Raw genomic sequence first — 24,474 nt, forward strand, 5'->3', positions numbered from 1 at the left:
GTGCCCCAAAGGGATCCTTGAGAAGAGAGCACACAGGATCCCAGGGTGTCACTATGACCCAGGGACTCACTATGGGGTGGGAGCGGGGATTTCAGTCACAGGCACGCTGTTTCAACACTCCCGCTTTAACTTCTGCTCTCGCCCCAAATTAGGGAGCTAGTGTATATCTTTGAGAGAGCTCAGATTTGAACCATGACCTGCGGTGCATTTTGCCTCTGTGTTTTAGCGCAGGTGAACTTCTGACCATTTATGCGGACACTGAATGCACCAATGGGAGCGAGTGTAGTCAGAGACCGCACCCACTACATTGAGCCGCCAAGCACTCACGGGCTGGGGCACATGGCACCTTTACCCTGAAGCGCAGCCACTGTTTGTGTCTGCTTTGCGACACGTTGTCTTCTCTCTGGAAGTGTGCTACAAATCCCCTTGGTGGTCCCTCTTGGCTTGATCTGATCCTCTAAGCTCCCAGAAGAAAGTTGGCTCCTAGTTACTTGCAAATCTTGGTGAATTGTTATTCTCCTGCCCGTTCTCTTCGTTCCTCCTCCCAAATTCTTTTTACTGTTCCTAAGTTCAGACTTTCCAGAATGAGCGGTAGATCCTTCACCTATTTGGGGCCCAAGCTATGGAACTCCCTCCCTCTTGATATTCGCTCAGGGGACTGCTACACTCGCTTTCGCAAGGCCGTCAAGACCTGGCTTTTTGATCAATAACTGAGTGGCCTCTTTCTATCTTCTGCTAGTTGCATTATCTCAGTGCCAGGAAACCCTTTCAGGTACCTGTCGCGCTTTAAAAGCTTAATTAATAAATAAATAAATAAATAAGCTCCCTCCTAAAGGGTGTACTACAAATGTGCCACATCCTGGGGGCATAGATGTAAGGCCTTGCTCCTGGACCATCATGCTTGTGCACATGAATTAGTTACATGGAGAAGGCTCTCAGACAATAGCATGCCTTTATCTGTAAGGGACCACACCTCCATGAAAATGAGATAATGCCCTTTGGAAGGATGTTTCTCCAGCAGGATGCAAATATGGTCAAGAAGCCCTGGCTCAGTTTTATCCAGAATGTTTCCCCTTGACGTCTGACGCCTGATCAATAACTTTATTGGGTATTTAATGCAATGATATACTTATATGGTATTACAAAATACATTTCCCTTTTAACCAGTAGGGCAGAGAGAAGTACTAGTTTGAATTGTATTCAGATGTGGAATCAGGGGTGCAGCTATCGATAGCGCAGCAGCTGCAGTGACCCCAGGGCCCAGAGGTGTCCACTTCACCACATTTAGTGGCTGTTTTTGCCCACCAAACCAGAGAGTGGGAAGGTACTCCTTGCTTGCATTAGGGCCCGGGCGCCCTTGACACTCACTCACTCTTCAGACCTTCCATCACAAACAATTATCAAATAACTAAAGGCACAACTTACTTAGATATGACGCGAAGCTTTTCCCCAAAATTGAATACGGGCTGGCTCACATCTGGGGAGGGATAGTCACAGAGGACAGCGAGGAATTCATTCTCTTGTTCTGAGAAAAGAAAACAGACATGGGAAGGTTTCATTTGAACACCTATCCGACATCCTTATGAACTTGGTTACCACATCAATGAGTCAGTAAGCCTCTAATAAGAGAGGGTAGAAAAGGTCATGCACACCTTTCACCTGCTCGAGCACAATCAGTTTCCTAAAGGCATTTTCTCCCCACAAAATAAACAATCGTTTTTAAAGCATTGGTGGGTGCATCGAAAGTACTCCATGGCAGGTAAGCTGGGGGGATATTTTTAGTCACGAACACCCTTCTCCAGGCCTATTTATAAGATCCAGCTGTGCGTAGGGAGAGACATGTGGGATGCTGGTATCTGCAGTCTCCCATTCGCATTTGCCCTCATCCTGGCCTAATATAAAATTCTCATCTGAATGGCCGAGTAAGGCTATTTTCTCTAATATTACAAAAGCATGAAGAAAGTACAATGGCATTATTATTTTGTTCACAAGGGAAATAATATAATTCATGGCCCAATAATATAATTCATTACACAAGATGCAAAAATGATGCAAAATGAAGTTGCTTCATTTTTGCACCACTGAAAAAGAGTGGGTTATACAACTGCAAACCCAGAGCATGAGGTACAGTCCAAAGGCGGTCACAACGTCATGTACAGGTTTAGGTGGAAGCACCCGACGTTTTTTAACCCTGAATTTAAAACCATATATGTGTATATATTGTTTAGTAAAGTGCGCATTTGAACAGATTCAAGATTCAGGAAAGATAATCGTTTGCTTCTACAGTTGTTTATCAAGTTGGCTATTCCATTTGCTAATGCGGAACTAACTCAAAAGAATGTTTTGAACATTATTTTATTGTTTCCCCTAGAAATATTTTGTTGCAGATTATAAGCATTGGGAAGCGCCGACGCCAGTGCTTTAGACTTAATTTTAGGGTGAAGCAAGAATTTGTAGGCAATGTTGAGACAGCTACGTGGCTGAAAGCACCTGCGAAGTAATGGTGAGTAGAATGTGATCTTAGAAGACAAAAAAGTGAAATAAAACAAGTAAATAGATAATGTAGGTTAACACAGTGAATAAGACCCCACATACTGTAAATAGCTGAAATCAGAAGCCATGGTAATGGGTGTAGCATCTTCTACATATCTGTATTATGAAGTGAGTTGTCCAATCATCACACAGACATCCCACAGTCACCTTCTGACTCCAGCTTATTCTCCTGGACACACATCCCTCGAATTCTCCCGCCTTCTCTGCTTATGTCGCTTTACTCAAGCACCTATCGCTATGTTCAGGAAGGTACTTTCAGCTCTAAACGTACGTGGGGTTCCTGGCAGGCATACTTGGATAAGAGCCGGGGCTCTCGTCAGAAGGCAGCTTGCACCAGACCATTTCTCCTGTTAGCGCCGCCTAAAACAAAACTAACCACTAACCATGAAAGTGGTGATAGGGTGTGACATAATGTCCAGAGCTGCTGACTTTGAAGCTGGTGAATCAGGTTTGAGTCTCTGCGTCGGCTCAATACCCTAAGATTGTGGGCAAATCACTTAATCTCCCTGTGTCTACCATAAGTGAATGTGTCATCAACTGGTGCTCACGAAAAGCGCTGGTGTTGATGATTAAGTGCCGGTGCTAAGCACTGGAAACCACCGGCTCAAATTAAGCATTGCATGGTTTTAAAACTGCCATAACTGCTGAGAAATTCACAGTCCTATACACCACTTATGGGATGGGATCGTCATGTCAAAGTCGCAGTTAACACGTACGGGTGGGAACGCTCACATTCATGTATGTTTGTGGGCATTCCCAAACCCTCATTTCCCACCATGGAACTTGCCGTAAAGTGATTCCAGTCTGGGCATGGGCTGAATCCACTTCCAGGATGGGAAGGGATGAACCCCAAAGACTGCACTCATGGCATTGAGCCTCAAAGCCTTCCAGGGGCTGGGCGTATAGCATCTCAACATCTGAACCCCCTTCAGATGTTAAGACGCTATACACCCAGCCCCTGTCAGTGCCTTCTCAGAAGCATCTCATTTTCCGTCTGAACGCATGCTATTGAATGTCGGGGTGCAGAATTTTCTCCACAGGGAAACTGTTTTTCCTCATGAAGAAAAAATAAAACAAGTTAGTATTTGCTTGATCTATTGCGTTGCCCCGGTGTGGAATTCAATTCTATGCAGAGTTCTGCAAAGGGGGTAATAGCAGTTCTTGGAAGATGGCACATGATATCCCCAGTGGCATGGCTAGTAACCTGTTCTGGTGTAGCTCTGAGGTGTATTTCTGGGAGTGTTTGTGAATACAAAAAAACCCATAAAATGACACTCAGGTGTGGATGTAAATCTCCCGTTGTACCTTTTACTTATTTCATGAATAGAGCCCCTAGTATTCGAAACCGTTAGGAGGGACAAAGCGGGGTGCAGGGAGTCCATTATGAAGAAAAGAAAAGAAAAGAAACCAAGTGAAGCAGAGGCCTCCAGGGCGTGCACTCTAAAGAAAAAAGATGAGTGACAAACACCTTAGTGAAAGAAGGTGGTGGGAAGAAGGGACATCCCAATGAAACAAAAAATACACATAAGGTGGGGGGCAGATGATGCAATCAGCCCCATGAGGAAGGGCTGAAGAGCAAGTCCCATCTTCATATCTGTGGTGTGGCCAGTTTCCATAGCTATGCAGCCCACCTACATTGATCGAGACAGTCTGCCGGCCATGCTCACCCTGAACAAGAGAAACTGGACGGGTGGCTGACATTTTGTATAACTAGAGGGCACGCTTGCTGCAAAGACGCTGAGGGAACGTCACCAGCGTACCTCATGCGGCGGTTACCTTCCTGCAGTGTAGTGTCATAGAATGGTTTGAATCTTCATTTCTGCATAGTAAAGTCCTCAAAGGCAAAAACACCAATCTGCCCTTTTCCGCGGTGCAATAATGAGCATTACTATCACATTAAAAGTGCTCAGTTGAGTCTCCTCAAATAGAGTTAGTATGTCCAAACCTACACCCCCTTACTTGTTGAGGCTAGAGACTCAGACACACATTTACTAACATTTTGCATCGGGGTTGTGTAATTTTTCACTTCCTCTTTCTATGTGTGCTGCATCTGCAGAATGTGCCTCTAAGGATTGTTTTTGTGCAGTAAGATGTCCCTTCTCGCACAAAAACAATCCTGCCTGTAATGCAGGCCCCCTTGCACCATAGTGCACCATAGTGCAAGAGTGCCTGCGTTGGCGCTAGGCTGCAAGTGCACCAGCACTATTAGTGAGCAGAAGTGCGCTACATATGCAGCTGTTCTGCTCTCTCCCTTTTATGCAATGCAGTGCAGCTAGTTACCTTGCATGAACGGGTAGTAAATCTGGCCCTCAATGCGCACCTTCCTAAAAAGGTCCAGTGTGGGTAAACATGCCTCCCTGGGCCTTGCTTATTCTCTTTGCATATGGTACATGCCTTTCTAGCTCGCATAGACTGCTCCTTTTGTGTTGCATTTTCCCTGAGTTGCATGAAATGAATCTCCTCCTTTAAAGGTAAGGACCAACTAAAAATTAATCGAATGCTGCCCCCGATACCCTGAGTGGTTCAGAAGAGGTAGTGTGGTGTCCTGCTGAGTCTGTGGTGTGGGTTTCCACTTTGCCCAGTCCTCCTGAGTCTCACACTCTCTCTGCGTGGGAATCTAGCATGCTACAGTGCTAGATATTGTAAGTTGTCTTTTTTGCTTTACCCCAGGAATGACAGGTTGCTGGATATGCACATGAGCTATGCAGGCACGGCCATTACAAGTAAGAGCAGTGGGGCGGGACAGGGCGGGGGGAAGTCGATAAAATGATGGGATAGGGAAAATAAAATAAATAAAATCACTTACCTTGCATTCGCCGCATCGCCGACTTGTCGATGCAGCAAGTGAAAGGTAAGTGGTTTTGTTTATTTTATTTATTTTATTTGCCCTATCCAGTCGTATGCCGATTTTCCCCCAAGACTCTTACCTGTATCGGCCGTGCCTAGTGTTGTGTTGCCTGAGTTTATGTTACATTACATTATGGTTTTGTTCAATTTAACAAATCTAGCTAGGAAACTAGGCAGCTAAAGACATTTGCTTCAGGAGCAACTTTATTCTTCAAAGTCTGTTGCATTGAGTTTCGCCAATTACTGAACAAGCATTGACAAAGCTAGTAGGTCTGGCTTGATTGTGGTATGGAAAGAATCAACAGGTATGCAGAAGTGCTCTGTGCATTACTTCACCAAAATAAATATTGCTATGCCTATTTGCTTTGCCAATACCTGTTTTAATACTGATGGCACCACAAACACACAAGCACAGAATATCTCTCACTTAGATACCCATATCAATCTCTCTATTACACATTCAGTGCTAGTTCAACCAGAAGCACATAAGAGCATTGTACTGGTATTAGAGGTGTTGGTTATGGTAGTCATACCGATGGTGGTGGTAACTGTGGCGGTAATGGTGATGTCAGAGGCTTGTTTTCTACACAGAAGCGTTTATTATCTTCTAATCGTACAGATAGCGCCTGCCGCTCCTATTAGCTACTTCCTTCTCCATATTGTACAAGAATGGAAATTGTCTAAAAAGCAGGACGACCAGCTCATGAAAGGGAAAAAATGTAATTCCAGAAAAGTTGAACTCCCCAGACATTTGGAGAGCACAAACTAGGAATAACAGGAGCGAGCAACTAGCTAGCAAGTAAAATTGCGACACTTGACCCTTCCGTCTGGCCCCTAATTCAGGCAAGACGTTTGAATAACCTGGAAGTGAACAGCAAACAGGAAGAAAGTTCTTAACCAGACAGTTTAGATAGGGAAATACAAAAGATCTGTACGGTCCTAGCTACCTAGAAAACAAGGTATGGAGTAGCTCTGTAATGGAGTGATGATGAGAACATCACTCAAGCCCTTCACTGAGCAGTAGCGTGTTGAGGAACTTTCCTCCCTGCTGTTGAGGGAAGCATTCCGAGAGACGGCGATGCGCAATATTCTCTGGAACTTTCCATCTGGTGGTGAGCGAAGGTGTCCAGTAATTCAGCCATTCATTTGAAAAAAGAAGGTGACTTAGATAAATAGGTGAGAAAAGTATCTATTTGGGCACCTGTTCCAATGCTCAACCGCACTTCAATAAACAAAAAATGGAAGAGCTCTCTTAATTAATCTTCTGAGGGAGAGCTCTAACATTAAACCTTGGTGGATGCAAAGATTGACCGTGAGTTCTCATTTATTATGTATTTTTAGGATGGGACTAGTTTCTGTCTTGTTCAGATCAAATTACAATCTCCATATGTGAACACAACAGATGTCATATTAACAATGTGCAACACATTTGTTTCAGCCCTTATGGGAGAGGTGTGGTACAGCGGCCAGAGTGGCTGTCACCGGAGCATGGGGCTCGCGGTTCAATTGCTGGCGGCAGCTCAGCTTCGTGTGACTCTGGGCAATAGCTCACTTAATCTCCCCGATGGCCACAGTTTTTTAAACTTTTTTTTTAGTTTTTTAAAAAATTTAAAGCGATTTTCTATAGCGCAAACACTACCCGACGGTGTCAGAGTACTTTACAAAAGAACCAGTTGTGATACATAAGGACTTAGGATTACATGAGTGGCATAAAAGATACTAACCGGAAAAAAAATTGCAAATGTACAAGTTGTAAAGTCACACAGGGAAGAGGTACAAATAGAAAAAATTGGAAATGTACAAGTTGTAAAGTCAATCAAGCAAGAGATACAAATGGATAAACTCTAAGAATCACATAGGAATGGTAGAAGTACAAAGGTCTACTACAGCCAAATAATAACTGTCATGAGTTTCCAGATAAAATGTAATAGAAACAGAGACAGCCAACATATGTTTCGTCAATCATACTTTTTCAAGTCAATACTGGTTGAAGAAAATGCAAGATGGATGTTAATGGATGATGATGCATAGAATTAGTAAGAACAGACGGTACTGATTCTTCATTTCTTACCTTAACTAAGGGCGACAAATACAACCAATAATACTAGACCAAACTACCTGTGCTGCTCACTATCACTTTACTCTTGCAGGACCATAACCCCTTTCATCACTTTGCTACATATTTTGCTTACCAATTCCTTGGACCTTTTATCACTCCTAATCTCCAGGGGTCAATGCTATTAACGCATTCAGAACTTGCCATGTCATTAGTATGGTGCTTTAGGAGAGTTCTTAAGTTTCTCGATTAAACCTTGCAGGTATTCTCTTAGCTCATCGGTACTTGTATATCTCAAACTTTAACCGTTAAGCAGTACTGACGTCCAACAATGCAAAGAAAATCCTTGAATTCTATAGCTGCTCTCTGAAATTGGGAAGCTTGAGAGCTGTAGGAAAAGACATGACCCCTTCCCTGATGCCTTTTGCACATCGTTTGTTGTGCGATTCAGGAGTGGACTGTGATCGTTCGGGCAACATAATCCAAGGCCCAGATTTACTAAGCACTTGCGGTGTCCTTGCATCACGCAAATTGAGGAGACAATACAAGTGCTTAAGTGACATTTATAAAGCCACGCAAATCAATATTTACGTGGCTTGATGTCACTTTTCACCTGCAAATGAATGCAACACAGCGCCTTGCACTGCCTTGCATTAGGAAGGCGTTAGGAAGGTATTACATGGGTGGAGCTTGGGCGTTCCAATGCATCCACCCATGAAGTTTGGCTCAAACCCAGATTTGTTAAAGTCTGTAGACCTGGGTTTACACCAAAATGGTGCACCTATCAGTCTTTTGCATAACGAGAAGATATTGTTATTTCTACTCGTTAACTTATCATTGCATTGTATGTCTGCAACATTCTGCAGCACACAAACCAAAAGGAATACGCTTCTAAGGATTGCTTTTGTGTGGAAGGTATGTCTTCCTGCTCAAAACAATCTTACCCATAACACAGGCACCCTAGTACCATGGCGCAAGAGGGTCAGTTTTGGAACTAGGAAGCCACAAGTGCACCAGAGCAGAGAGCGTTCTGAACAGTAACTTGTGCCATTGGAGCGTCACTTTTTGTGACGTTCCATGGCACAGGAGCCAGCTACAAATGTACGTGGCAGCACTAAAACAATTTTTAGGTTGAGCCTAGCGCAACACCATGCGCTGCTCTATGGGGAGGCCTCTCTGACCCACTCCAGACTTTCTCCAAACTTGTCCGTGTGGTTTTTCAATAGGTCATTCTATTGACCTTTGCGTGTGGCTTTCAAAAATGAAAGCACGTAATTGGCCAACGGCTGGTGCTTGTCCCACCTTTTCTCTAAATGTTCACTCCCGCGGCATACAACTGTCGGGAGCAAGCAGCAGCGCACAGGGTGCCAGCTGCATTCCTCGTCCTGGATCCTTAAACACAGCGCCGTCACTTTCACTTTCGCTGCCAAGCTTGTCTTGCCTTGCCTCAAAAGCAGACCCTACCTACGCCCAACACAGCATCGAGCAGCGCTCACCGCGCGCCTTCATTTATTTATTATCATTTCCCGCCTCCTTTGATGACATGTATGGGGTCGTCACACGGTCAGTGTTTTCCATTCAGTCACTTTGCTCCGTTTCCTCGAGCAGCAGCTACCTCTCATGTATAACAGACAGTACCCCCTGCTATGACTAAGGAGCATGCTGTACTCCACACCACACACATCCGCCTCTGCTCCCACACACCTGAGTGGAAGCCGCTTTCTTTTATTTGGAGATGCTAGAGATGTGCAGACAGTCCGGTGGAACTGTGGCTTGGCGGTGATTAGATCCCTTTCCCCCTTCTGTTGACTTGTCCTTCCGGCCCCCCCAGACTGCGTGCTGGAGCCAGGGTCACTTTCATTATGCCTGGCTCCCCGGATCAGAAGGCAGTGTTTCTCAACGAGCGCCACTCCTTCCCCTTTCGACTGCTCTAGATTACAGATTATACTGGACTTGCTCCAAGGAAAGTTCGGCACGAGGGGCTGCGAGCCAAGACCAGCAGCTGGGGACGCTTTCATTCTCTGTTTCAGAGTGATTTTGTGTACTTCCAGAATGAGGTGTTTATTCTTTAACTCCACTCGAGAGGCCAGGTTTTATCTCCTCACCCAGTTTGCAAAACTTGACGTAGGCTATTTGCATATGGGTTATCGAGTTGAATAAAATGCAAATCTTGCGGCACACTGGACATTGGCCACCCACCAGACCTGTGTTTTTTAGAGTCCCCATGTGACAGGCTACGATCAAGTGGGAATTTGTTACTCTGTTTATTCGATGCCTTGTTAGCAAGTCTCGTAGTTTGATTTTGTTAGAGCTAACGTAGCAGATCGGCTGCCAGCGTCTTTGCTGCTTGGCGTCGGACTGAAGGAAGCAGAGAAGCTAGAGCAGCAGTAATGTATATACAATCCTCACCATTCAAAATGTCACCTTCTTAATTAAATATTACCCCCGATTATAGCATGACACCCTGCTGGCTACCCCTAAAATACAATTCAAGCAATGGAGCTGCACATATAACAGTAAAGTAGAAATATCTTCCAGTTTCACACAATGTCTATCTTATGTTAAAGCAACATGCTAACATTGACATATTACGTAAATGTTGGCGACCTTATCCAGTTCTGGGACCAGTCTTGGCTCATTTACTTTACATTTATCTGTAAATAGCTTTACTTGTTTTGGCAGGGGTGAATAGAGAGATACCGTGATTTGCCCAGAATCACAGGATGTTGAGCCAATGAGGGGGCTAGAACCTGGTTCCCTCCGCTCCAAAGTTGATTGCTTTGCCCGTTATGCCACACCTTGTCCTTTGTCATTTCGACTTTAAAAAAAGAAGAAAAAAAACTTAACTGATTATTCAAAAATATTAAGAGTATGTGGGCATGCCAGTGGGGGATAATGTACTGCATTGCTAAACACTTATAAGGTCTCAAAGGCGAGACCTATTGGCTATGCCAATGCTTGTTTTGGCTTAATGATGCCTTGCAAATATTGTTCCTTTTAAGGCAGTTTTCTGTGTTAAAGGGGCGTGCAATGGGTGTTGCTGGGGGCGTCCCCAGAAACAGCCTTTTTGACACTGCCTCAGATATATGAGGCATCGCCAAAAACGTACTCCTCCCCCTGGGAGGCATTAGGGAGCCACAGCGAGAAGAAATATCTTTATTTCTCCTCGGTTTTTTTCCTTTTTCTATGTGTGCTGCATTCTGCAGCACACATAGAAAGAGGAATAAGCATCTTCTGATTGTTTCCGTGCAGGAAGGTGTCCATTCATGCACAGAAATAATTATCCCTGCAACGCAGGCACCCTTGCACCATGGAGCAATGATGCCTGTATTGGCACATGGCAGCCCATTGTGCGCCGGTGCAGGGGAAAAGAACAGGAATGGGCAATATCTTATAGATACGGCGCATTCCGACCCTTTTCTCTTACCATAGGGAAGCGCAGCAGGAAGGCCTGCGGCAATGCCCTGCAATGTGGCGCAGTTCAGCTCATCCCGCTTCACTCTACACAATGGAGCGGCTTGCCTTGCTGGATCGCATTGTGTGATTGATTGCGTCTTGAGTGTCCTCGACTCGAGCTCACTCATGCAGTCCTGCACACTGTGCAAATGAGCTGTGAAGAAGTGCTTGCGAGCAGGCAGTGTATACTTACATGGTCCCTTGGGTGGAAAATCTGCAAAACGGATGGTGCCTTGAACAATACAGCGATAGAAACCCTACATCTGCAGTAAAATGACCCAAAGGCAGCCAAGGGACCAGCCCTAGAACCGTTAATGCAGCCTGCCTCAAGTCAAAGTTCATCCCTCCCTAATGAGACATTTTTTTTAAGCAAAATGCAACAGTTCATACATTGTTCTCGACTCCACGCTTCAGCTTTCCGGCGTGGGAACATGCTTGGTGATTGAAGTGTGAGTGAGGGTGCGGGTGAGAACTAACATATCACACCGTGAGCCGCTTCCTCACTGTCCACAATCACGTGACGCAGCGTGTGGGCATTGCACAGTGTACCGCTGGCCGCTCGTGCGTGTCATGAACTCTAGAAAGTTGGTGTTGATCCTTCACGCTTGAGTGACTCAGTCACTTTCCATTGCCGTCTGCGTGATGGAAAACAAAGTTTGCTTGAGAGTGCAACAGAATGAGGCATCTGTGGTACATGCTAGGCTTTGGCAATACTTGAAGCAGAGCTGATCTGGTCTTGAACTTAAAGCATGTCTGCGAAGTGGCAAAGTGCATTAATGACAGCAAATCAATAAATGCACCAGTGGCAGAATTGATGGGTTCTTTAGATCCTGCATCTACTTTTCATTTTAAAAAATCTGCATAGTTTGCTTTCTTTTTTTTTATTTCAGTAATTTTTTTTTATTGAATTTATATCATCAACAAAAATAAAATTATATGCAGGCGTTTTTCCTCATTCTCTTTTCATTTTTATTATTTTTTGAAACCTCCTTCTTTTATGTCATCGGTATATTACTTAATAGGAGATAGTGGGGTACACTTTCATTTTTTATTTTATAAAATGTATAGAGCACTTTCGCCGTACTTCACTTATGCAAACATGCACTTATGACATTTCTACCACCTGGAATAGCTCTGAAAGAACAGCTACAATGCATCATCTTAATGGTTAAAAGAAGGAAGCAGAGGAAAGATGTTATTCACAGAGGATATGAAAGAAAGTTAAAGTGGCAGGTGCAACGAACACAGAGATGAAGGGAACTCCAGTGTGTGGGGGCAAGAAGTGAGAAAGGGAAGGAAAAATTGTGAAGTGGAGGGTTGGGGGCAATTAGGAACAAGAAGAAGCAAGGAAGCAGAGTGGAAGTACTTGGTTGATATGCAGACAGAGACAAGAGAAGAAACACCAGGTGGTGGCAAGATATTGGGCACATTTAAAGACAAAACACAGTAAAAGACACAGGAAAAGAGAATGGAAAGGTAGCTGTTGAAAAGAGGGAAGGCAGCATTTGGATAACAGGCATCAAAGAGAAGAAAATACGAATACCAGAGACGAAGGGGCAGATTTACAAGCCCTTTGCGGCGCCGGTTAACCATGTCGCGTGACGCACCGGTGGCGCTGCCTGATAAGTGATATTTACAAGGCCAGGTAAAGTCACTCTGCGTGACTTTACCTGTGTGTGTAAATATCGATCTTGTTCACGCAACACTTTGCGTGTTAGGGGTGTTCCCAGGCAGCACCCATGGCCACTGATGCATGTGCAGATTTACTACGTAAATCTGGAAATGCGTCAGAATGCTATGCCACCCTAGGGGTGGCATAGCGATGTGCAACGAGGAGAAATGTTTTAATTTCTCCTCGTTTTTTCCTCTTTCAATGCGTACTGCATTCTACATTGGAAGAAGAAATCACCTCAATTGATTGTTGTTGTGCAAAAGGGTACCCCTTTCCTGCACAAAACAATCTCCCTACGACGCAGGCATCCTTGCACCATGGTGCAAAGGTGCCTGCGCCGGCGCATGGCACCAGTTTTCTGCGCCAGCGCAGGGGGAAGCACTAAGATGCGGCATATTGTTGTAAATATGTCGAATTCCTGTGCTTCGAAACTAACGCAGCCCTGAAGTTTGGCCAAAATGGAGCAAGAACATGGGCAGAGAAACCAGAGGAGACAGGATCAAGACTCAAGAGTCTAGATAAGAAAATGACAGAGTGAGAATGGGAATAGTTTTAGGAATGAACCGGCAGATTTCTCTGCATTGCATCTGCAACTCCTTGCAGTGCTGGAGAAGGGTGTGGAGCTTAGAAATGGAGAGAGGCAGGATCAAAGTAATGCATAGGTTGCAGCACGACAAGTGGATATATTTATAAACCAAGGGTGTGGAGGCTTCTGTCTGGAAGGAAAACAGGCTGGGGTGTGATAGAACCAGGCCCAGGCCTCCTTTCCACTATTCGCCATTGCTGTCTTCCTTCGTAGATAATACTCACTGTACAACCAAGCCGCATAGTTACAAATGAGTGCATACTCACCCTCCTGGTAAGGTTCACTTGTTTCTCTCGGTGCAGTAGGAGTCTTTGTAACATTTCCCATGTCTTCTTTTTTTGCCGAACTTTACTGATCTATGACAGGAAGCAAAACAAGTGCAACTCAGTCAATTCATGTGGTAATGTAGTCGTAGACTGTCACCTCAGGGTCAGATGTGCTACACACTGGATACTTGTTTAGTAAGTTTCATAAAAGGTGGAAAGCGCATCTTACATTCTCCATTAGTTGTAGAATAATTGCATTTTGCATGGAAATAGTACATGAGTACACGTGGTGCAACAAACTGAGGCCATAAGTTTTATTTTTATTTCAAGAACTAATGTGACACTACACTATATGAAAATGACAATAATTTCTATTTACATCAAAGTGCAAGAAATACATTGTTTGAGTCTTCGAAATTTCATCCAATTTAGGTATAAGTAAAGGCTGAAATTAAAATTTGGGAGCACTGACATGATACCCATTAATACCAGTTCTACATATATCCCGAGTTATTGATTTTTGGGCACAATTGTTCAATGTAACACCGAGCAGAAACCCCATTTTGACAACAGAGGCGACGTGGACTCCACGCACCTCATCAGTTCTTGATCAAAAATAATGCATGTTTTGGGACAAATCCCTGTATTTCCCTGTGTCTCAAATTGTAAATATGGACATCAAAAAGAAAGTGATGGAAGGAATGCTTGAATTAATCCCAGACACCGGCAATCGCTCCGGATTGCATCCCAATAATTAATGTCTCGCCCGCCCTGACACTTCAGGTTGGACCCAGCCATATGCAAGCAGTCTTAAACCTGCTCCAGTGGCAACAGCCCAGCCCGACCTGCCCATCCAGATCCTCCTTGAATGAGAACACAAAAAACCATGACCGGTTTCGCCCTTATTAGGCGTCATCAGTCAGGAATAGCAAGCGCCGGGACGCTTACGGGCAGCTGTGCGCTTTACAAGTCCAGCACATTTACATTTACATTTACAGTAAATAGACAAAAGTTAGAATTTGAGACCAAGGGAGGAGCAGAAAAAAACCCTAAAGGAGGAGGAAGCGGCACAGGAACAGATCAAAGAAGTGCAGTGACTAAAGAGGGGGGCAAGCAAAAATAGAAAAAGAGGAGAAAGACAGTTTCCCCAATGATGTAAACAATTTGACTTAGGAGAATCTCACAAAAGAAGAGGAACAAATATTGAATCTAGGCCTTTTTGTCTGTCTGGAGGAATCTGTAAATTATGCATAAACAAGGCTGGATGTTTATACATTTATAGGAAGTTGAAACATCAACAATATTATACAAAACAAGCAGGCAAAGGGATAGAAGTCACAAATAAGATACCCAAATGAGCATTTAAAAGTGTCAGATTTGGAACTAATGAAAGAACTGCAGGCACTGGAAAATGAGAATGTTGGCATCTCAGCAGATGTGACAGAAGAAGGATTGAATATAGAACAAAAGTTGAATGTCTATGGAGATGATGAGACTGACTTTAAACCACCTTCGACCCTTTGTCCAGTTATGCAGAGGGATTAATTCTATTGACATCTGTTCTGATTTGATGAAACAAAATATTAAGGAATTGTATGTTAAAATAGGCTATGAGAGAACGAATATGCAACAAAAGCAAAAACAGTATAAGGAATTAATGCATAAGTTGAGGAAAGAACAGACTGTGTGGTAAGAAGGGCTAACAAAGGAGGGAACATATTTCTCTGGCGATTAAAGATCTGTATGGAAGAGGCTTATAAACAGTTGACTGGAAGAACATGCTATGCCTGGTCCACGAGAGAAGCGGTGAGTGAAGCAAAGATTAACTATCACAGGGAAATAGTGGAATGACATAACTTGGACTTGTAAAGCCAAGATGAGTACATGCTCATATGTAAAGATTATCCTAAGATGCCAGTGTTCTATTTGATTCCAAAAATCCATAAATGTCTTACAAATCCACCGGGGCAGCCAATAATTTCAGCTATTGATGGGATGTTCCCTATTTCATACTGTAGCAGGGATTCCGTTCTCTTACAGAACTGTGCATAGAGATCCTGAACCTCAGTGAATTAGGGTGACCCAAAACTCATCTCAGTATCCAAAATCCCCTTACCGAGCTAGCTACAGTGTCTCATTGGTCATAACAAACTCCCAATGACTTAAACAAACCAGAACATGAACTTAGGTTACCTCAGGTATCGTGGAACACATGAACACTCTTTCGCTCTATAATCATTTCAAACCAGAACGTGGAGTAAAAGAGGACACGTGCACATTTGAAATATTTATTATTCAATGCAAGGTTCTCAAACGCAGTATCTTATATAATACAAGAAGACAGATTATAAGAATCAGAGTTATCAGCATAGTTACTAGTCCATAGTAAGCAAACGGTGATTGCATATTATAATGCTAAAATCAATAGAAAGTAATAACACCTATTTCTTGCCCTCCCTATTTAGCATATTATATTATATCTAAGAAGGTCTTTTTTGGGTTTTAGCAGGGCGGGCCCATACCTCTGAATCTCAGGAGGAGAAGATCACATCATCTGCCACCAGCTCTCTGCATGCGAAGCATCATCAAGTGTGTTTTTGCATTCTCAGTAACTCTATCTTAAACCCGCTTAGAGCCCAATATTGGCATCAACTGTATTTGTGTTATGTCTAGTGGTGCGAGGATCAGACCTCCCAGCGACCTTGTGTTAAGTTATTCTTACAGGGTTCAGCACTCACTGTTCAGACAGTGTACCAAGCACGACTGATATCAGAGTAATAACATATTATTCTCAAATAAATCACATCTTTCGTCTAGGTTGAAAGCTACAATAACAATTGTGTCGTTTGCAAACTAAAGCTGAAGGAAAATATGTCGTTTAAACACTTAATAAACTCATGCTAACTTAACACAGTATATAGAAAAGCAGCATCTATATGACAATACAGAACACTGGTGATTAAGATGTATATTTAATGTATAATGGTAAGATTATTATGTGTTGAAATCATTGGATGGAACATCGTTATATAGGAGCATATCCCATGAGGATGGCTTGAGAACTGTAAAGTATTTTTTGTGAGCTAGACCACTAAGATTGCTTAAACATGCACAGTTGTTGTTAAGTATCATTAGGTGGTGCTTCACTAATATTATTTTCCTTTGAACAATAAAGTGTTTCAGCAGAAGACGAGAACAGCTGTGGGCACCTGCTTCACTCCAAGCTATGCTAATTTCCATATGGGCGGGTTGGTGGAGCAGGTGCTACAGACAGATCACACTCAAGACTGGTCACAGCATGTGATAATGTAGAAGCAATACATAGATAATTTTGGAAAGGATCAGAAGAGAATGCAAAAACGTTTGTAAGAAGGATTAATGTTAATAACCTTAATATACATTTTACAAGCACAATAAGCAATCTTGAAGTAATTTTTTTGATTTGACAGTATACATTAAGGACGGAAAGACCCAGTCCAAGTCACCACCTCCCTCACAACATCTTTGCGACGCCTTATCTGATTTTTTCTTCAAAAAAGTTAACGACATCTATCAGGCTTTTTCTCTAAACACGGACTCTACACCACTATCCTTGTCCTCCACCTCACGGGATAACACACTGACCTGCTTTGTCGAGCTCACTATGGATCAGACAAGGAGTATTATTTCAAGAATCAGATCAGGTTCTGCATTAGACCCGTGTCCGCTCAAAGTTCTTATGCCAGTTATGGACACGTTGATACCGGCTATAACTCATGTTTGCAACACTATGTTTAGCTCCGGAATTTTCCCGGCTTCTCTGAAACATACGTTGGTCAAACCCCTCTTAAAGAAAGCCAATTTGAATAAAGATGACCTGAAAAACTATCGTCCGATAGCCAGTCTTCCTTTCCTGGCTAAGGTAATAGAAAAAGCCATGAATCAGCAACTGTCGGAATTTGTGGAGCAGCACCAGTTGCTCGATAACACCCAGTTCGGATTCCGCAAATGTCATGGCACGGAAACTGCCCTTCTAAAGGCTGCGGATGACATCAGAGCCATACGAGACCAGGGGGGGACAGCACTCCTGGTACTGCTGGATCTTTCGGCGGCCTTCGACACGGTCGACCACAAGATCTTAGTCGACCGTGTCGAACGACTGGGGGTCCAGAAAACTGCTCTGGACCTGCTTGTATCGTTTCTGGCCAATAGATCACAAGCAGTATCTCTAGGACCCTACCAATCATCGAAGGTGTCTCTGCCGTGTGGGGTCCCTCAAGGCTCATCCCTGAGTCCGACACTATTTAATATCTACGTGTCGGACCTTGCAAATGTCATCAAAGCATTTGGGATGAGCCTGACCTCCTACGCCGATGACACCCAATTGGTACTGGCTATCAAAGGGGACGGGGAGGAAGTGGCCAATCGATTCACGAGAGGAATGATGGCAATAGGTGACTGGATGGCCACGAATTGTCTGAAACTCAATTCAGAAAAAACTGAAGTGGTCATCTTCGGTCACCTCTCCCCGGGCTGGTCACCTGTCTGGTGGCCACCATCTTTCGGTCCCCCGCCGAGTCCAGCTAGCAAAGTGAGAAATCTAGGCGTCATCTTCGATGCTGGCCTCAATTTTATGGCACATGCGAATAAAACTGCGGCTTCAGCTCATATGAAATTGAGAATGATTAGGAAAATACTACCTTTCCTACCGAACACGGCCAGGAAAACACTGGTCAGCTCACTAGTCCTGTCCTCCTTGGACTATTGTAACGCTCTATTCTTAAATGCCCAAGTCCGAGTGACAAATAAGATGCAGTCAATCCAAAATGCAGCCGCACGAATGCTGGCTGGGATCCCCAAGTTCGCACCAGTTACAAACATCATTAGGGATCTCCATTGGCTCCCGATACGCAGCCGTATCAAATTCAAATCGCTGTGTATTGTTTACAAGTCACTCAATAATCAAGGTCCCCACTTTCTCAAACAGAATCTTCTCCATCATGTCCCAACCCGATCTCTTCGTTCCTCTATTCAGAACTTCTTGGCTGTGCCTTGCACTAGAACAGTCACCTGGGGCGACAGGCGTTTCCTGGTTGCCGCCCCTAGACTCTGGAACACCCTTCCTGCACATATCCGAGCAAGTCCCTCCCTGTTCACATTCCGCAAACAGCTAAAGACGTGGTTATTTGACCAATAGCCTTGTATATCTTCTTTACCCCAGTTGCTGATCCATCCCTTAACTAGCGCCGAGACGCCCACGGGTATTCGCCGCGCTCTACAAATGTCAATAAATAAATAAATAAATAAATAAATATATATATAGCACAGAGCAGGCAAGACCTTGCTACACTCAAGTAGTTTCCATCCGAGAAATTGAAACACAACATACATTATGGGGAACATCTACAGAGATGAGAAATTGTAGTGTGACAGAAGAACACATGATGGCACCAGTGGAGTTGAGGAGGAGATTCCGACAATCAGGGTACTCACAACAGGTGATAAAAGATGCCATACACAGAACTAGCCAACAAAAGAGAAACAATCTGTTGTTTACAAGGAAAAAGAAAAAGGAGTTTGGTTGTATGTATAAAATGACTTTTTTTTTGCCACATATTACAGGGAAGAAAGCCAGTTGAGAAGAATAATATGCCAATATTGGCATTTAGTTAGAAAAGATCCTGTTATTGGTAAACAGATTCATAGGAGAATCGGGATAATGTATAGAAGGGTGAAATCAATCAAAGATGAGTGACTTGGTGAAATCCAATCCAGAGATGACAACAAGATTGAATTGATTGAAAAGGAGAAGAGGTTTTATAACATGCAGCAAGTGTAAAGCCTGTCAATATGGCAGTAATAAAACCAGTGGCGGCCGGTAAGTTTAGGAAGGAGGGGGCGGATGGGACACACACGCAAGCACACATACACACCCATGCATTCACACGCATGCCCACATAAACAAACATATCCATTCACAACACTCAATACCAAACATTCATAAATACACACACGCATGCACCAAACATTAATTTAAAAAAAAGAATACACACTTATCTGCTTTTCTGCTTTAGACGTCCCAGGTGGCTTGGGACTGCTGCCGAAATGGGGTCAGTGAGACTGCTGACCCCACCCCACTATGTGATGAAGTGTCACTGATTAACACTCGGTCCTGGGTGCTTCAGGGCTTAAAACTGAAGTACCCAGGTGCAAGGCAATCAGTGACGCTACCCCTCGTCGCTGAGAGGAGGGCCTCAGGGACCTTTGCTAAGCTGAGGACATCACAACCACAGGATCTGTGACTTCCTCAGCCCAGCAAAGTTCATCTCAGGCAGCCAGGAGCCTGCCCATTTAGAGTATGTCTGGCTCCTGGCTGCTTGACATGAAAAGGAATAGTGTCTGTCAGGCTGACTTTTGTTCAGCCTCACAAACACAGTTAATGAAGGGCAAAAGTTGGAGGAGCGTGACCCCTCAGCCCCAATGGATCGGCCACAGCTGAATAAACCTGAATTCTTCACCCCACTAGATAAGAAAACCCATGAAAGTATAAGGGGCATACTATTGTAAATCTGATTACGCTGTGTATGTATTGACCTGCCTCGGTGCCCTGGTATATGTAGTAAGCACTATCCATCAGGTACATACGCGGATACTGCACCATGTGGCAGTGAGATGTTGTTTAGATGGTTGCTCATCTGTTCAGACTGGAAAAGCAAAAGGGATGAAGTTATGTCCCACTTGGGATTGATTTTCATAGATTGATGAAATCGTTTTTATGTCAGATATTTCAATGTAATTTTTGCTTACTCTGGCATTGTGATTCAATGTTAAATTGATTCTCCTGTGAAATAATGTAATGCAGAAGCACCCGGTATTCATCTGATATTCGATGTACCGAAATTAAGTTGGTTTATATATATTTTTTATTTACACTTTATCGGTGACACTAATTGTGTTTGCATATAAGATGCTTTTTATTTCAATGATTTGGCAATCATTTGTTCACAAACAAATGTAAAGGAAAAACATGGCATCTTTGGTGTGTGAACATGGCGGTATCTGCAGGCGAAAATGCATTATGACCGCCTATCAATAAATACAAATCTGATGCATCTTCTGTGTGTCAGCACCTATTAGGAAAGAGAGGACGGGAGATTGCAATATGGAGGGAGCCATCTCCAGTTTGTCAATGTCCCCCTTGGTCAGGCGCATAGTAGGATTACAGCTGAGAGGAGAAAGGGATATATATATATGTCCCCATTTTCTTCCATTCATCATATCAGTAAGGTTGTAGCATTTAGTTATAGGTAAACATAATCATTTACAAATTTTATAGCATACCTTCACAATCAGAGTCTTTGTTTGAACCGTATTAACAAGGACACATTCAACAAAAAGCACAACAAAGTGTGGATTAACAAAAGGTTTTTATGGCACAATCGTTTCTGAAATATATTTTGATTCAAAACAGCACTTTCATTTGCACTTACATAGAGGTGGATATGGTGTTCCTCTGCTTCCATACTGCATGCTCAATCATAGTTATATGTTTTTGGGAAACGCTATTTGAGAATCGCAAAATGCTATGTATGTAGGACATGCAAATAATTTTGCGAATCCTACATATTTCTTAATGCGAATTGCAAATTGCAATTCACAATTAAGGAATACCTCCCCATTCATTCCTACGGGCCTAGAGGCCCATAGGAATGAATGGGAAGACGTTCTCAATTTGCGATTCTCAATTAGAGAAATGCAAATTGAGAATTCAATTTCAAGGGTGACAGGGTGTCAAAAGGACACCCTGTTGCATCCCTGAAATGCGCATGTGCACTTTGAAAAATGCAAAAAAGTGAATTTTTCAGAGAAATCGCAAATTACCACCAACTTGAAGTTGATAGTAATTTGCGATTCCTTAAGCCCAATTTGCTTCTTACATTGCATTTAAGGAATCGCAAAATTTGCGATTCCTTAAATGAAATTGCAAAATAAGGAATCGCAAATTTTGTGATTCCTTATTTTGTGAGGCAGTTTTACCTTAATACAGCCCACTTAGCTAGATTGCAAACGCCGAAATTCTGCGAATTTTGGCATTTGCAATCGCAATTTTGAATGAGACATATGGCCCTTGCTCCCTAAAGGGTGGATTTACAGACTTATCAGTAGTGATTACCTTATACAGATTTGCTAGTGGGAGAGCCTTACTGACAGTACAACAAACACACCCTGTCAACTGAATTTTTACACATTTTGTGATGGTGCACTAAATGGGTTTCTATGATTGTTTTAGGATATTTTGCCTTTTTCCCAAGACAGCATCAAAAACATTTTTCTGAAAGCATGCCAAGAGATAGACAATAATTTTGAGCTATTACCATGCACAGATTCCGTGTGATCGGTCTTGGTCACTATTTAAAATTGTTTACCCAATGGCACCTCACAGTAGAGACCATTGTGTATGTTCTGTCTCTCAGCTGTATTCCTTCCCAAATGTTATAAATAATATAAAGGGCTCATTTTTCTTATTTTAAGTAGTGGCTCTGATATCTAATCAGGGTCTTTGTTATTTAATATTTCTCGGTCTGAACGTTTTATTTTATTTTATAGATGTTTTAATTGTGCTCTTTATTGAAGAGTGCCTTCCCCCTACTAACAAAGAGATGCCCCGCACTCTATCTGCTGCTGAGTGAGCACCATAGGCTCTCGTTGTGCATGGCTTTAGTCTGAGTTCTGATTCTGTGCCCATGAATATCAATCCCTATCCTCCCTCACTGTTCAAATATGTTAAAAAGTACGGCTCTTTCCATCAACTTTTTTTCTGGTACAAAAAGAGTTAATGTGCCTAGACACAGCAGCACTCACCCTTTCAAATTTGAAACTTTTCAAAAAGAAGGAACGAAAAAATGACAGAACCTCGAGACTATCTCACACGTTGTCCATTTTTGACCTGTTATGTTTGATAGTCTGCGGTAAGCTGGCATAGGGTGGCATTGAGGGAGACCAGCTGCCCCTGGCGTGCCAGCAGCGTGTTAGACAGCCTGATCATCAAGCAAAGAATTATATGCATACACGAAACATGCCTCTGTCTACTTAGCCTCTCTTACAAATGAGGATATGACAGAAGGTGGTCGTTTGGATTGCACTGCGATAGAAATTATATTATGAACCAGAGGAGGAGGCAAATGCATTTACAACTGCTTTTCAATTTAAGCTTTACAATTTTCCCAAAAAGGCTTCTGTCTCAGAGCCTTCATTAAAGTTCTAGAAAAGTTTTCTTTTTAGCTTTACTGTTGATAATAGTCTATTCTCAGACGTGTGAAATGTATGTCAATTTATCTGGGCCGGGCAGTGATACCACAAACGAGGAAGTGGATATGAAGTCTGCAGCAAATGTTTCCATCAGCCAAATTTAGAACAGTGTGTGCGGTTGACAGGGTTAACTTCAGAGAGATCTTGTTAGGGATCTGGTGTGCAAAAATATCTTAGCATGTCAAGTATACGTGCATGTCATTGTAAGTGGTCATTCATCTTTAAATAGCCATGCCAGTTTTAAGATTTGATGCAAAGCTTTCAGTTTTAGAAGTGTAGGATTGCACATGTTTGTGATGTGTGAAAACGGGCACTGGAATTCAACTTCATAACTTTGCCATTGGGCACTTAACTGTTTCGTAGAATGATTGAATTACTTACTGGTATTCCAATATCTCCAATTATCACTTTTGCCTCCATAGGATTACATGTGAAAATGCTTAGCCTCCTCACATGTATGGATAAGGGGCTGAGGAAGTCAAGGGAAAAGGGTACTTTATGAAGGGGCACTTTTTTTCCTCAATGTTTTCCCAGTTAAAATAATGGACTTATGTTCCATTATAAGGGATAGAATGTCTATCTGAGAATGTTCATCTCTCTTTAAGATATTGACATTTTTCTGTGAATCTAATTATTTTATTTGCAGATTGGAAGGGAATCTGATAGCCTTTTTATTAACATTTTATCATGTATTTCCCTTTTATATTTGTTCTTTTACTCAGGGCAGGAACCTCTTCTCAGTCAAAGATTCACCAAAATTCTCCCATAGGCAAAATGCCCTTTCATTTAAAGATGACATAACAAGCTAAATCCCCTATTTCACCCTTTGTCACTCAGCAGTCTCCTATTTGATGTCAAGAGGTTAGGGTTAGGCACCTGCCCTCATTATCCTATTGCTATTTCCTGAGGTGCTGCAAATAGTCTTTCATTTAGTGTGTGTGTGTGTGACCTACATATTAAGTATTAGTAATGTAATGTGAAACTCCTCAATGTTCCTAAACTTTTATATCATTTTTTCGATCTTTTTTTATTTCAAACAACCACATAAGCCTTTTTCAATATCTAGCCAATTCAAAATATCATCTGCTGGTTCATACTTTGCACCGAGCTGTGATACACTTTCTCAATGAAAATGTATACCCTTTTCTCCTTTGAACATTCACATTTCAACACAATCTTAGTTCACCAAATTCATTTACTTTTTCGTGATTCTTTAAACTAATCAGTATTAGGCTTATACAATCTCAATGCATTGTGCAAAATCGCCTTTCTTCAGGATGGCTGATTCACGGTTGTTGCTACAAAGAAATAAAGCCCAGTGTTAGAACTTGGGGTTTGCACCCTGCCCAATCAGGAACCACCATTTTAGTTAGGGTAAGCTAGATACACACTAAAAGATAACCTGTGCTCACACAAACCTGTAGCTTAGCACAGAGCAGTCAAGCTTATCTAAAGAGGCAATGTGTAAAAAACGCAGCAACACAATGAAAACACCACAAAACTACTTCACACAGTATTAGAAAAATAGATATTTTTAGGAGTAAAACAAGATGAAAACTACAGACATTCAATGAGAGGAACCGAAGTTATTAATTTTTAACGAATACATAAAAAAGTTGTGCTTAGGAGTAAATAGAGCTTAGAGGTTACTTGAAGTCACACTGGACCGGAGTAAAAGCAAAGTTCATGCTGATTGTGATGTAGAGCAGGCCGGCTACAGGACTCACGTAGGTTCACTGAAAAAGTACCT

At 42.6% G+C, this 24,474-nt stretch overlaps 2 protein-coding genes across 3 annotated transcripts in view; one reads left to right on the forward strand and one right to left on the reverse strand.

Annotated features, from left to right (window-relative positions):
- The window catches only part of TG (thyroglobulin), a 711,260-nt gene that overhangs the window by 479,692 nt on the left and 207,094 nt on the right, over positions 1–24,474 (forward strand). The gene's annotated exons all lie outside the window — the stretch shown is intronic.
- The window catches only part of SLA (Src like adaptor), a 94,725-nt gene that overhangs the window by 31,011 nt on the left and 39,240 nt on the right, over positions 1–24,474 (reverse strand). For both annotated transcript variants that reach the window (XM_086966243.1, XM_086966242.1), the window contains exons 2-3: positions 13,437–13,526; positions 1,426–1,525 (exon numbers count right to left, since the gene is read on the reverse strand). In XM_086966243.1, coding sequence (XP_086822369.1) covers positions 1,426–1,525; positions 13,437–13,497 — 161 coding nt within the window. In that variant the 5' untranslated portion in view covers positions 13,498–13,526. The remainder of the gene's footprint in view (positions 1–1,425; positions 1,526–13,436; positions 13,527–24,474) is intronic.

Source organism: Lissotriton vulgaris, chromosome 4_1 (genome assembly GCF_964263255.1).
Source record: "Lissotriton vulgaris chromosome 4_1, aLisVul1.2, whole genome shotgun sequence".
In the NCBI taxonomy this organism is placed as follows: Eukaryota; Metazoa; Chordata; class Amphibia; order Caudata; family Salamandridae; genus Lissotriton; species Lissotriton vulgaris.